General features: G+C 47.0%; 1 protein-coding gene across 1 annotated transcript in view; it reads left to right on the top strand.

Moving 5' to 3' along the window:
* The window catches only part of RIBC2 (RIB43A domain with coiled-coils 2), a 48,462-nt gene that overhangs the window by 3,344 nt on the left and 31,465 nt on the right, over window positions 1-13,653 (top strand). Inside the window, exons 2-3 of the mRNA XM_074983693.1 lie at window positions 9,438-9,519; window positions 12,893-13,237. Coding sequence (XP_074839794.1) covers window positions 9,438-9,519; window positions 12,893-13,237 — 427 coding nt within the window. The remainder of the gene's footprint in view (window positions 1-9,437; window positions 9,520-12,892; window positions 13,238-13,653) is intronic.

Raw genomic sequence — 13,653 nt, 5'->3', positions numbered from 1 at the left:
CTCTTAGAAGACATGAGCCGCATCTACCCTAGCTGACTATTTCGAAGTAGCCAGCCCAACTACACATGCCATTCACTACTTCGAAGTTGAAATTGATGTTAGGCGGCAAGACGTTGAAATCACTATTCCCATCAGAAGATGGGAATAGTGCCCTACTTTGACATTTAATGCTGAAGTAGGGCGTGTGTAGACAATCTGCGTCCCACTACTTCAAAATAGCAGGGTCCTCCATGGCAGCAACAGCTGAGGGGTTGAGAGGAGCTGTGCAGCCCTTTTGGGGCCCTATGGTCACCGCGTGCAGCAGCCCTTAAAGCACCGTGGACCCAGAGATCCTGTGGCAGGAAGCTGAGAGCATGCACGCAGCAGCACATGCACATACTCACCCTGCACACCCTCCAGAGGCCCCAGTCCGACCACCCAGCACCCATGGCAGCCAGCCACACCCCTGAGCACCCCCAGGGCACACCCCTCCAAGGGGACCCAGGGATCCCAGGTGTCCAGCCGGGGGTTGGGGGGTGGGGAAGAGGCGGCGGGGCCGCCCCTGGATGGATGCCGAGCTCCAAGTCCTGCTGGCGCTCTGGGGCAAGGAGGAGGTGCTTCAGGTAATGAGGAGCAAGCGGTGGAATGCAGAAGCATTCACTTGGCTGGCTGGGGGCCTGGCCACCCGGGGTCACCCTGCCCACACTCCTGACCATGTCAGGAGGAAAGTCAAGCTATGGCAGGGTTATGCCTGGGTCCAGGACATGGCCAGCTGGTCTGAGGCCACCCCCACTGCTTGCCCCTGTTACAGGGAGTTCAGGGAAGTCCTGGGCCCCCTGTACACCTACTCCCCCCGCAGCCACCCTTGATACTGTGGCCGAGGAGCCCCAGCAGACCTTGGAGCTGGAGTCTGGCCCAGAGGCCAGCCATGCACCCCAAGGGCCCCCAGAGGAGCCCACCCCCGGGACAGCAGAGAAGGGATTGAGTGATGGGGAGTTCCTGATCGACCCCTTCTCCCACACCTCCAGCAGGGCATCCACCCGATGGGTGTCCCCTGACCATGGGAGTGGACTGTCAGGTATGTACCCCACAGGGCGCACACCCCGGGCATAGGGAAGGGACATGACCAGGGCCCCCCGACACACACCAAGCTGACACCAGCTTACCATGGCCCAGCCAGACCACACCCCAGGTCATAGGGAAGGGACATGACCAGGGCCCCCCCCCCACACCAAGCTGACACCAGCTTACCATGGCCCAGCCAGACCACAGCCCTAGGACAGCAGCATGGCCCCTAGGGCCCGTCAGCACCCACACCTGCAGACAGCGCCACGCCCTATCCCTGGAGGGGTAGGGGGACTGAACCCCTGAAGGGTACCACCCATGGAGACGATGCACCCAGGGCCGGAGGACAGGGGACGGGGACCCAGCACCCATGGGGAGGTTGGGGGAGTGGGCCATGGGCCAGGGCCCAGTACTAACGGCTGTCCTCTCTGTTTCCCACTCTTTCCGCAGCTGCACCATCCGAGGGCCATGACAGTAATGCGGCATCTGTGGAGCTAGATAGCCCACCGGGGATGCAGCACTGCGGTAGCCAGCCTGAGCAGGGACCAGCACCAGGGCTGGCCCACCACCACCGGAGCCAGCCACGGACAGCTGCTGACCCCCAGGTCCTCGCCACTCTCTGGCACCAAGTTGAGGTGGCAGAGTGCCAGCTCCAATTGGAGGAGCAGGCACTGGCTGGGTGCCAGGATTCCTGGGGGGTTCTTTATGAGGACATTTAACTGCATCACAGGACCCCTCGAGCAGATCGCGGACCGGCTGCCACTCGCCGCTGTTCCAGCTGCCATCCCTCCCAGTGGCCCTCCTGCACTGGAGCCCACCGAAGGGGATCGCGGGTCTCCGGAGCCAGCCTGGCCATATCTGCCAGTATTGCCAGCCCCCACCCAGCCTCAACAGGGACCCTGGACCAGCTGTAGGTCATGCTCCTCCACACAGGCCCCCCTCTACTATACATAGTTCCCCCAACCTTTGTTGTAAATAGGTGTGTCCCAGCCCCCTTTACATAGCTGTTCCCCCTATGTACATAGTTCCCCCATGGGTGTTTGTTTCTGTAAATAATTGGTCAACACGTTTGGGTTCGTAAATATTATTTCACAGGTTTATTTTTCAAAACATGTCATGTGCTCTTTAGGGTCGCAGGGCATGGGTGGCGGGGGCAGTGTGTGGGTGGTGGGGAGCAGTGTGCGAGTGGTGGGGGCAGCATGAGAGAGGCCCACCAGGGATGGCCACGACAGCGCTCACCCTGCAGCCTGGTCAAAATGCGACCGAAGGGCCTCCTGGACCCAGATCCCCTGGTGGTGGGCCTGGTGGCTCAGGGCTGCAGCTGGCTGGGCGTGGGCCATGCCGGCCTCCACAGCCCACCCCTGCACAAAGGCCTCCCCCTTGCTCTCCACCAGGTTGTGGAGTGTGCAGCACGCACCTACAACTTGGGGGATGTTGGAGGCCCACGTCCAGACAAGCAAGGAGGCAGCACCAGTGGCCTTTGAGGCATCTGAAAGCCCACTTGACCACCTGGCACACATGGCTCAGGCGGGCATTGAACCCCTCCTGGCTGGCATCGAGGTGGCCCGTGTAGGGCCCCATAAGCCAGGGCTGGAGGGGGTAGGCTGCATCTGCCATGAGGCAGAGGGCCATGGTGGTGTCCCCCAGGGGGTCTCCCTCAGGGGGATGTAGGTCCCCACCTTCAGCCAGGAGCACAGGCCCAAGTTCCTGTAAACGCGGGCATCATGGGTGCTGCCAGGCCAGCCAACATATATGTCCTGGAAGCGACCTCGGCTGTCCACCATGGCCTGGAGGATCGAGTGGTAGCTCTTCCTGTTTATGAAGCCTCCTCCCCTGTGGTCTGGGGCACAGATGGGGATGTGAGTTTTGTCCAGTGCCCCAAAGCAGTTGGGGAACCCCCCTACCAGCAAATGCCACGATGTCTGCATCCAGATCCCCGAGCTGCAGGAGCCTGTAGAGCAGCGCGGCATTCAGCGCATGGACCACCTGCAGCGGGAGGACATGGGCACCCCTGAGGGTGTGCAGGGTGTGCCTGGCCTCTCCTTGTCCCCCCCGGCTCCCCCTTCTCTGGCCCCCTTCCCCCTGGGTTTACCCCTCCCCTGGTCCCCTCTCTGGGCTTCCCCCTGGTCCCCACCTGGGTTCCCTCCTCCCCCAACCCCTTCCCTGGGCTCCCTCTTCCCCTGGCCGCCTCCCCTGGCCCCCTTTCTGGGCTCCCCCCAGGCTCCCACCTTCCCTGGCCCTCCATCCCCCGATGGGTACCCTCCTGGGCCTCTGTACCTCCATGACGATGGCCCCAACAGCGGCCTTGCCCACACCAAATTGGTGCCCTATGGATTGGTAGCTGTCTGGAGTGGCCAGCTTCCAGACAGTGAAGCCGACCCGTTCTCAACGGTGAGGGCACACCGCATATGGGTGTCATGGTGCCTCAGGGCAGGGGTGAGCCACTGGCAGAGCTCGAGGAACGTCTGCTGGCTCATCTGGAAATTCCAGAGTCAGTGGTTATTATCCCACTCCTCCAGGACCAGGCGCTTCCACCACTCCATGCTGATGGGGCATCTCTGTAGCTGGCAGAGCACCTGGCGGGGTGGGGGGAAGCACCAGGAGGGCCCCATGGTCTAGGGTGGCACCTTCATCCCCCAAGGAGGTCTCACCTTCCAGGAGGTCTTGGGTGGCCTCCTGCGCAGCCCCAAGCAGGGCGGCCCCTGCCTCGGTGACAGCCCTGAGGGCTTCTGGCAGCTGCTGCTGCTGCTGCTGCTGCTGCTGCTGCTGGGGGTCCACAGCTGCATGCACGGGGTCTGCAACTCTGGTGTCAGCTCTGCAGACCTCGTGCTGTGCGGGCCGAGTGTGTTTGGAAGGGGCCCTTTAAGGGAGCAGCTTGCTGTTGCCCCAGGAGGGCTTGTCCACCCTGTGAACCCGTCTGCGGGCTTTCCTGGCCCCTCAGTTCAAAAGGGGCTGCCTTTGTGTGTAGACGCTCTCCTGAGGGGCCCCTTTCGATGTTGTGCGTCAAGGGTGCCGGGCCCAGAGGATGTGTAGACACTACCCATTGAAGTAGCTGATTTTGATGTCACTACGGCTGTGTCTACACTAGCCCCAAACTTCGAAATGGCCACACAAATGGCCATTTCAAAGTTTACTAATGAAGCGCTGAAATGCATATTCAGCGCTTCATTAGCATGCGGGCGGCCGCGGCACTTCGAAATTGACGCGCCTCGCCGCCGCACGGCTCGTCCCGACAGGGCTCCTTTTCGAAAGGACCCCGCCTACTTCGAAGTCTCCTTATTCCCACATGGAGGTCTCACCGCATGGGAATAAGGAGACTTCGAAGTAGGCGGGGTCCTTTCAAAAAGGAGCCCTGTCGGGACGAGCCGTGCGGCGGCGAGGCGCGTCAATTTCGAAGTGCCGCGACCGCCCGCATGCTAATGAAGCGCTGAATATGCATTTCAGTGCTTCATTAGTAAACTTCAAAATGGCCATTTGTGTGGCCATTTCGAAGTTTGGGGCTAGTGTAGACGTAGCCTACATCAAAATAAGCTAGTTCGATGTAGCGTTCTAGTGTAGACATAGCCATTAAGGAGTAAATTAGAACTAAATAACGGCACAGAACACTGAGAGCCAGGACTGGTGGCTGTAAACAAACTATGTGAGACCCCGGGAAATAGACTGAATCTAAAAGGACAATTAGCATAAAGAATGGTTCATTAACATGGGAATGGGAGTCAGGAGACTTTATTTCTAGTCTTATCTGCCATTAACTTACTGTGTGAGCTTAGGTAAATAACTTCCCTCTCTACAACTACCTTATCTCATCTGCAATATGGGGTTAATTATATTCACCAGTATTTGTAAACATGCTCTGAGATATTTAGCTTTTTTCATTTAAAGAAGAGCTTCATTTAAAAGCTCATTCTTCTCAGAATCAGGAATGTCTGAAAAGAAAGCAAATATGCACCAAATCAAAAATTAATATTCACTAATATGTACATAGTAAGTATATGTCCAAATAAAGTGTGAAATTACAAATAAAGAAATATTATCAGGACAGATTAGAAAACCAGTTGGTTGGCTCAGCAGAGCACATCATTGATTACTGCAATGCTATTGATAACTTCCATACAGTTAGTAGAATTACTAACATTTCAGATGCTCTCAGGTTATGATTTTGGACTATTCCAATGAGAAATAAAATCTTGTTACTTGGAGCGGTTCTTTTCTGAACAAGAGAAAACTGTTCAGAGAAGATATATGGCTTGTATAGTAATTTAAAATGTATGCAATTTGTCTAGTTATTATTCATTTTATTTCATGTTATGCTCAAACTGTATCAAAGGAGGAATGTTTTAATTGTTCTAGGTGTTGAAATTGACCATATATGTCCTCATGACTATGTTTATATTTAGAATCTAGTAATGCATTGTTCTGAACTTCATTTATTGTTAGAAATAGAAGATATTTTATGTTTTCTTCTGCTTTTAAACTTCATAAGATCACAGACTTTGTTTCTTCACGTACTCAGTGATACAAGGAAGCATCACACCATACTACTACCTACTGTATTCTCTTTACAGGGATTTTCATAGCTTCCAGCAGAGAATATAATAAAATTAGTACTTGCTTTTTTCATCTAAGGACCTAAAAGTGATTTACCAAGCTTATTAGGAATTATTATCCCAATTGTATAGATACAAAAATACATTGTTACTTGGCTAAGGTCATACAGAAAGTCTGTGGAAGAAGGAGGGACAGACTTCCAGTTGCCTGCTGTACACACCAGGTATCATCCTTCATACCGTGAAAGCAGAAAATTCCCTCTTACCACCATTTCTGACTCCAATAGAGGTTTGGAGCTAAATGGTATATTTTACAAAAGTGAAAAAATTTTTACAACTGAAGACCATCATAACTATTACATTGTGAATGTCAAATAGTAACAAAGAGGAAGCTGTGCTAGTCTATACACTATCAAAACAAAAAGCAGTCAAGTAGCACTTTAAAGACTAGCAAAATGGTTTATTAGGTGAGCTTTCGTGGGACAGACCCACTTCTTCAGACCATAGCCAGACCAGAACAGACTCAATATTTAAGGCACAGAGAACCAAAAACATTAAGCAAGGAGGACAAATCAGAAAAAGATAATCAAGGTGAGCAAATCAGAGAGTGGAGGGGTGGGGGGGAAGGTCAAGAATTAGATTGAGCCAAGTATGCAGACAAGCCCCTATAGTGACTCAGAAAGTTCCCATCACGATTTAAACCATGTGTTAATGTGCCGAATTTGGATATAAAAGCCAGCACAGATGTTTCTCTTTCCAAAACGGAGTGATACTTCCTCTTCTGTAACACACATACCTTTAGGTCATTGAAAGAATGCCCCATTCAAATGTTGACTAACTGGTTTGTGGATCTGGAGTGTTTTGATGTCTGTTTTGTGCCCATTGACCCTTTGTCTAAGGGAGTTAGAAGTCTGTCCAATATACAAAGCACCTGGGCGTTGTTGGCACATGATGGCATATATGATGTTGGTAGAGGAGCATGAGAAAGTGCTCGTGATTCTGTGAGTAACCAGGTTAGGTCCAGTGATGGTATTTCCAGAGAAGATATGAGGACAAAGCTGGCAGCGGGCTTTGTTGCAGGGAAAGGTTCCAGGACTAGTGTTCCTGGGGTATAGTCTGTGGCTGTTAGTGAGGATCCTCATGAGGTTGGGAGGTTGTCTGTAGGAGAGAACAGGCATGTCACCCAGGGCCTTCTGGAGCGTAGCATCCTGATTAAGGATAGGTTGTAGGTCTTTAATAATTCGTTGCAGTGGTCTGAGTTGGGGGCTGTAGGTGATGACCAGTGGTGTTCTGTTCTTGGCTTTTTTGGGCCGATCTTGGAGTATCTGGTCTCTGGGTATTCGTCTGGCCCTGTCGATTTGTTTTTTTACTTCTCCTGGTGGGTAATTCAGGTTTATGAATATTTGGTAAAGTTCTTGTACTTTTTGGTCTCTGTCAGTTGGATCAGAGCAAATGCAATTGTACCTAAGAGCTTGACTGTCAACAATGGATCTAGTCACGTGTGCAGGATGGAAACTAGAAGGGTGTAGATAAGTATAGTGATCAGTAGGTTTTCGGTACAGTGTGGTACTGATCAGGCCATCCTTGATCAGTACTATAGTGTCCAGGAAATGTATCTCTTGCATGTTGTAATTGAGGCATAAGTTGATGGTGGGGTGTAAATTACTTAAGATACATTGATGACATCTTTATGATTTGGACCCATGGTACAGACGCTCTAGAAGAATTCCACAGAGACTTTAACAATCTACACCCCACCATCAACTTATGCCTCAATTACAACATGCAAGAGATACATTTCCTGGACACTATAGTACTGATCAAGGATGGCCTGATCAGTACCACACTGTACCGAAAACCTACTGATCACTATACTTATCTACACCCTTCTAGTTTCCATCCTGCACACGTGACTAGATCCATTGTTGACAGTCAAGCTCTTAGGTACAATTGCATTTGCTCTGATCCAACTGACAGAGACCAAAAAGTACAAGAACTTTACCAAATATTCATAAACCTGAATTACCCACCAGGAGAAGTAAAAAAACAAATCGACAGGGCCAGACGAATACCCAGAGACCAGATACTCCAAGATCGGCCCAAAAAAGCCAAGAACAGAACACCACTGGTCATCACCTACAGCCCCCAACTCAGACCACTGCAACGAATTATTAAAGACCTACAACCTATCCTTAATCAGGATGCTACGCTCCAGAAGGCCCTGGGTGACATGCCTGTTCTCTCCTACAGACAACCTCCCAACCTCATGAGGATCCTCACTAACAGCCACAGACTATACCCCAGGAACACTAGTCCTGGAACCTTTCCCTGCAACAAAGCCCGCTGCCAGCTTTGTCCTCATATCTTCTCTGGAAATACCATCACTGGACCTAACCTGGTTACTCACAGAATCACGAGCACTTTCTCATGCTCCTCTACCAACATCATATATGCCATCATGTGCCAACAACGCCCAGGTGCTTTGTATATTGGACAGACTTCTAACTCCCTTAGACAAAGGGTCAATGGGCACAAAACAGACATCAAAACACTCCAGATCCACAAACCAGTTAGTCAACATTTGAATGGGGCATTCTTTCAATGACCTAAAGGTATGTGTGTTACAGAAGAGGAAGTATCACTCCGTTTTGGAAAGAGAAACATCTGTGCTGGCTTTTATATCCAAATTCGGCACATTAACACATGGTTTAAATCGTGATGGGAACTTTCTGAGTCACTATAGGGGCTTGTCTGCATACTTGGCTCAATCTAATTCTTGACCTTCCCCCCCACCCCTCCACTCTCTGATTTGCTCACCTTGATTATCTTTTTCTGATTTGTCCTCCTTGCTTAATGTTTTTGGTTCTCTGTGCCTTAAATATTGAGTCTGTTCTGGTCTGGCTATGGTCTGAAGAAGTGGGTCTGTCCCACGAAAGCTCACCTAATAAACCATTTTGCTAGTCTTTAAAGTGCTACTTGACTGCTTTTTGTTTTGTGAATGTCAAAGACCTGTACAACCTTTTAATGTTGTAAATTGATGACAGGTAAGTACAATAAATAGGAGTGCCCTCTACAATGAAGGAAATATCTGGGCTACAGGTACACTAGAAGCATCTGTTGACAGACATTTCTGTCAGAAGAGATTTTCCAACAAAACATCTGTCAACACAGTGTGGCCATACACTAAAGCAGATTGAAAAAGTGATCTGCTCTGTTGACAGAGCGGCTGGATTGCCCGGCTGCTCTCTTGATAAAACAGCCAACTGGAAGCACAGCAGACAGGCCTGCTATTGTCCTGGAAGCCCTGTCTGTCAACAGAAGGCCCTGAGGAGCATCCACAAAGCTTTTTTGTCAATATAATCTGTCAACAAAGGTGCTCTTCATCTGTGAGAGGCGGAAGGTTGTTGATGGAAGTGCCAATTTTTGTGAACAGACTGTCAACAAAATGCATTTTCTATGTGGACGTGCAGTGAGTTTTGTCAAAAAAGCTCACTAGTGTAGCCATAGCCCTAATGTATTGGAGCTCAGCCTAACCTTTAATGTTATTTTGCTTCAGAATAATAGTGTACCTACTGCTATTAAAGTGAACAACCAGAAATGTTGGATGTTGGATTTTCTTTTTGCCACCATATACTTTAAATAGTAAGGTGCCTGTAATTTACTGTGAAAGGCATTGCACTGGCAATAGAATAATTCACAGCTGTCTAGAATTATAATTCTGCGAAGAAAATTCCTTTATTCCTAGTTTAAGTGGATGTTTTGGTGCATGAGGTCGGACAAAAGCCTATAAACACAAATATTTTCAATAGAGCAAACTTTACAGTTTAATTGTTTTCATTGTGGTAGGTTGATAAAGATGCTTTGGATGCTCAAATCAACGATAAGAAGATTCAAGAGGCAAATGAGAAAGCACGGCATGAAACATTTGGTATTGCTACATAAATAATTTACTATTAGTATATGTAAACCTTTGTACTCTCTTTCACCATCTTTTCTCAGTATTTTCTCCTTTTAAAATGTTTCCAACAGTCTTTTCCTGGATATTTGCTATCATGGAAATGAAGGCCAAGATATTAAAAGAGGGTACCTTTTGAAAACCAGTTTAACTGATAACATATCAGTAGTTCCAATGAACCCTGTGTTAAACTTAGTATGCTCATCCCTTGCTATATGAGCACAATTGGTTCCCAACTTTTTGCTCATAGGCAAAAAATTTGTAAGAGGGACACTAAATTCCCATTAAAATACATCTAAAAGTCTCTGATTGGTTCCAGGTGCTCAGAGTGGCAGCAGGTGGTGCTGCTTTTGAAAGGTAAGTGAAAGGTTGGGGGCGGTTAAAGGCTGGGGACAGTTTGGGGACATGAGTGGGAGGGAGGGTTAAAACATGGTAGTGGGTTGGGCCGCGGGGGGGGCGGGGTTCAGGCTGCTGCAGGTTGGGTCTGTGGGACGAGCAGGGGAGGGGTTTAAGGCTGCAATGGTTTTAGTTTGGGGGGCTGGCGGGGTTAGGCTGCAGTGGTTTAGGTGCGTGGGGTGGGTGAGGGGGGCTAAGGCTGCAGTGGTTTGGGGTCTTCAGGGCAGGTGGGGAGGTTTAGGTTTTGGTGGTTGGGTGCATGGGGCCAGCGGGGAGGTTTAGGTTGCAGCAGTTTGGGGTCTGTGTGGCTGGCGGGGGGGTTAGGTTTCAGAAGTTTGGTGTGTGCGGGGCTGGCCAGGGGGTCAGGCTGCATTGGTTTGGGGCTGCGGAGCAGGCAGGGTGGTCAGGCTGTGGCGGGTTGGAGCCGTGCGGAGGGAATACGGCTCGTATTAGTGGGGGGAGTTCACTCGTCCAATGAACAAAAGGTAAGCATATGTGTCCCTTGTTTAAACAAGCACTCATAAATAAAGTACTTTTTAACGAGGGATGAGTGTAATATTTACAGGGTCAGAATTAGGATCCTCATTTTAGGCACTCATTTTGAAAACTGTATATTACTGTATCAGCAAATAAAGATACATATTGACTCAAATGGAAATAGTTATCCAAGCGAATTTATATTTCCTTTCTTCCACATTTCTAATTGTAAATTAATTTCATGAATCTTGTTCGTATGTGAGCACATGACTGATTATGCTTTTTCCACTGAATTCAGACACAGAGGCTGCATCTACACTAGCAAGTTCTTTTGAAACATTTTTCAAAAGAAGCGGGCTCTTTCAAAAGATGCCACAGATCATCTACGCACAAAAAGTGTTCTGTTGAAAGTAAATTGCAGGAATGCATCACTCCTTTTGAAATCCCTCTCCTTCCCTGTTTCAGGAAGAGCGCCCCCTTTCAAAAGCTTCTTTAGAAAGAAAACGTGTAGACGCTCCACAGGCCCTTTTTTTCAAAAGAGCAGTTCTCATGTGGCCTAATTTTTTGATCCCCGGTCCATTCTTTCAAAAGAGCCAGGGTTGTGTGGATGCTCTCTTTCAAAAGAGCAGATCACTCTTTTGATCTGCTTTTTTGTGTGTGGATCCACTCATTCAAAAGAAGTTCTTTCAGAAGAGATCCTCCAGAAGGACTTCTTTTGAAAGATTTCTAGACATAGCCAAAGTGTGATTTTATTTATTTCTGTACATCACTGTTGAAACAATACCTGTCTTTGCTTAAGGGGAAGAAGGTCTTTTTTTGCACAGTGGGTAAATATTCCATGCCTGAATAATGAAACACCCACTAAAATACATGGGACTTGTCTATCGATAAGGCCTTCAGGTTTAGCCCATTCTTTATAATTGGACTTTTTAATATTATATCATGCATGTGTTATATGCTGTTAGGCAAGGGTATTCTAATTAATCTGATTCTGGGAGGAGTGTATAAAGCACTCATAAATGTACTTGGGAAAGGCTGTACAGTTCTGCTAATATTCATAGAAACTGAGCCACTAAAGCACATGCATCCCACTAATCTTTTACTCCTAGGCTACATTTACACTAGAAAGTTTTACTGGCAAAACCCCGGTTCTTTTGACAAAACTCATGGATTTTGTGGAACCCACAAAATTGGATTTGTCAACAATATCTCAACAAAACACAGCACTTTTGCCAGCAGCATTCTACCTCAAAGCTTTGAGGCAGAACACTGCTGTCAACAGATTCTGTTGTCAAAGAAGCTGTGTGGACGCTCAGGGGGGCCTCCTCTCGACAAACAGGGTAACCACAACAATGGGCAGGCCTGCCTGCTATGCTTCCAGGTGCCTGTTTTCTGGAGAGCAGTCCTGCTGCTCTGTCAACAGAACAGAGTGCTCTCCCAATTTGCTTTTGTGTGTGGCTGCACTCTGTCAACAGAAGTTTTTTCAGGAAATCTCTCCCAACAGTGACCTCTGTCAACAGAGCACGGTAGTGTAACTATAACCCTAGAGTGCTCATAATGGAAAGTTATACATATATAGATTAGTTTTGTTTGAAACATGAATAATCTAAACCAGGATTGTGAGTAGGAAACATTGCTAAGTCAGGGGGCATATACACATAATGTTGACCACGTTCTCTTGACCTCTAGGCCACACAATGGTCCATCATAGCTGAAATGCCCCTTATTTGCAAAGAGCCCACAGAGTAACTTCTTTATGGGTTCGATAGTTGCCAGAACGTTGGCTTGCTCTTTGTGATGATTGTCTTGGCCTTGATTCACAATATCTGTCCGAATTTGATCCTATAGGTAACTTACACAACATGTGAATTCCAGTGAAGGCAATGGTATTTACTTGTGAATTCTATTTGATTGGTTAAGTCATGTATTCATTATGCAAGATTAGTTCCAATGTTTAAACTGGAAGGGAGAATTAACAACAAAGCTCTCCAAAAATGATAGTGTATGCCAGTATTTTTTCCAAGCTCTGTCATTGGTAGTATGTCATTTTGGAACTGTGATTTGTTGTTTTTTAATGATTTCTTGTTTTCCTAATAAGTCACTACTGCAAATTAGTAATAGATGCTGAGGAAGTGCTGTACAATACTTAGGACTGATATATGGCAACAAAATGTTGTAAAATCTATCCAATTTTATTAGCAATCTTATTTTCTGTCTTATGTATATTTATTATCATATTTTCTAGACAGTTTCTGTTGCCAAAAGGTATTCTTAAAATTTGAAAGGTTTTATAATTGAGTAGCACTATCATCTTAGAAATATTATTTATCAGCTTTGACCTCCTAAATGACTCAGGCCTAGTAGTTTAAAAACTTATTTTCTACTCTTTTTTTCAAGATCACATTTTTCATTTTTACAACTCCTTTTACATTCACAATCTCTTACTTTCACCTTGTTTATAATCTTTCTGTAGCTGATGAAATGAAGCAAAATGACAAGATCATCTGTATGTTAGAAGAACGACAGAAACAGGACATCAAAAACCTAAATAAAGCTATCACTGAGTTTCAACAGAATTTTCAGAAGCCAGAGACTCGGCGTGAATTTGATTTGTCTGACCCACAGGTTCTGAAGAAGAGTACTCCTGCTCGCCTCTCTGATAATGACCCTCGATGTACAGTGTCTGGCTTGCAAAAATTTCTAGGAGAAGATTTAAACAATGATCAGAGGGTGAAATTTCAAAAAGAGCAGTCAAGAGAATGGTCTCTACAGCAACAGAGAGACTTGAAGAATGCATTAGCAGACCAAAAATTTGCAGGTAACAAATGAAGGTATAAATTTGATTTTAATGTTTTGTTTTTTGTTTTATTTTTGCAAATTCTGTTGTGAATAATGTGCAAAACTATGGAATAGCCCATTATGCCAGTTTGTGATGTAGGAATATTTCAGTGTATTCAATACACATTTAATAAAAGTGCTGTGGGAATTTGAACTTCACATGGACAGTCTTCACAGACTGATAAAAACAAACTTTTTTTCATGTCTCAGTTTTGTTGCCTGTATTGAGAATTTATGATGAGCTCATGAATTTCTATTAATCTTTTCCCTAATACCCAATAAACCTGAAATGGAGAGGTTGGAGGGCTTTAAGAAGGGTAAGTATTTTGAATGTTTGATTCAATGAAGTCAAGGTACTTACTATGTTTTTATGCTAATGGTACAGTAGATAAAAAA

The sequence above is a fragment of the Carettochelys insculpta genome, chromosome 1 (genome assembly GCF_033958435.1).
Source record: "Carettochelys insculpta isolate YL-2023 chromosome 1, ASM3395843v1, whole genome shotgun sequence".
Taxonomy (NCBI): domain Eukaryota; kingdom Metazoa; phylum Chordata; order Testudines; family Carettochelyidae; genus Carettochelys; species Carettochelys insculpta.
The sequence above is the reverse complement of the archived record's forward strand: the minus strand, read 5'-3'. Positions and strand labels throughout refer to the sequence as shown.